Source organism: Penaeus monodon, chromosome 9, assembly GCF_015228065.2.
Source record: "Penaeus monodon isolate SGIC_2016 chromosome 9, NSTDA_Pmon_1, whole genome shotgun sequence".
Lineage (NCBI taxonomy): Eukaryota > Metazoa > Arthropoda > Malacostraca > Decapoda > Penaeidae > Penaeus > Penaeus monodon.
Window position 1 is genome coordinate 8,588,855 of NC_051394.1, and position 1,164 is coordinate 8,590,018.

At 35.9% G+C, this 1,164-nt stretch overlaps 1 protein-coding gene across 1 annotated transcript in view; it reads left to right on the forward strand.

Annotated features, from left to right (window-relative positions):
• The window catches only part of LOC119576612, a 6,135-nt gene extending 5,218 nt beyond the window's left edge, over positions 1 to 917 (forward strand). Inside the window, exons 4-5 of the mRNA XM_037924272.1 lie at positions 221 to 252; positions 818 to 917. Of these exons, the coding sequence (XP_037780200.1) occupies positions 221 to 252; positions 818 to 917 (132 nt within the window). The remainder of the gene's footprint in view (positions 1 to 220; positions 253 to 817) is intronic.
• The last annotated feature ends 247 nt before the right edge of the window (positions 918 to 1,164 follow it).

The window sequence follows — 1,164 nt, forward strand, 5'->3', positions numbered from 1 at the left end:
CCAACCGCTTTGCTTTTTACTCCCCAAGGCAATCTTCCTAACTGTTTGCTCATGTTACGCCCATACATGAGCTGCTCTGCACGTAGCCATCTCTCATCATTGCCAAGACCTCTTGACTATTCCCAAAAATCACTTTTTCGATGAGAACCCAATCATCGATATTACTTTTGCCAACAGTTGATTTTTTTCAGAATTATTTTTAAAATTTAAACACTAACAGGGAACAAACAATCCTAAATCACTGACAACCAGGTATTTTACATGTAAATAAAATATTTTCTATTAATTACTGCTACCAATTTGTCAAGATTGATTCTAATACAAATGATAATACTACCTTGGTATCGCTTCCACCACACAGTGTGTTAGATTTGAAGGGAATCCCGAGAAAACCCAGTTTTGACTTATATAATAAACAGGCGCATTTTAAACAATGGATTTAATATAAGCACTAACTTTAACTTTAACCCTCCCTACTAATTATAAGAATGATCATTACCATGAATATAATAAAGATAAACGTGAGACGGAATTGACACTCATTACTTGGAAAAAAAGTCATCGATCCCACTCTTCAAATTTTCCCTCCCCCACACTTTACTCTGGCCTGCTGTTTCTTTCATAATTCATTACTTGCACAATCGGAATTGTAACCTTCGAATTATTTTATGAAGATTTCCCAACAACAACGGCTAAGGGTAAACAGGGTTTATGTTGGCTTTTCTTATTTTCCTCAACCTTGTCTTAGTTATCGCCATAAAGTTGAAACTGCATCGCGATAACTAAGTTATAACTAAGTTATACAATTCAATACTAGAACATACAACTTTCATTTTTCGAGTGAAACAAGATTTTTAACACTGGCTCAACATAACATATATGCATGCGAGATGAAAACCACTACACCTCTGACGTAGGACGTAATAATAAAACTTTCCCGCAGTGCATCATTTCAGCCTTTTCTTGGGGGGAGGGGGAAGGTTGTCAAGTAAAGTGAGCTCAATCAATTTCTAAGTTGCTGCAAGAAAATTTTTAAAAAATTACCTATTCTAGAGGCATTCTCAAGCTAGGATCAGAGTTACAAAGGTGCAATTTAGAAAAAAAAAAAAATCTTGGGAATATGGCCTTTAGGTGGGGCAAGCCAAACCTTGAGGGGGCAATCAT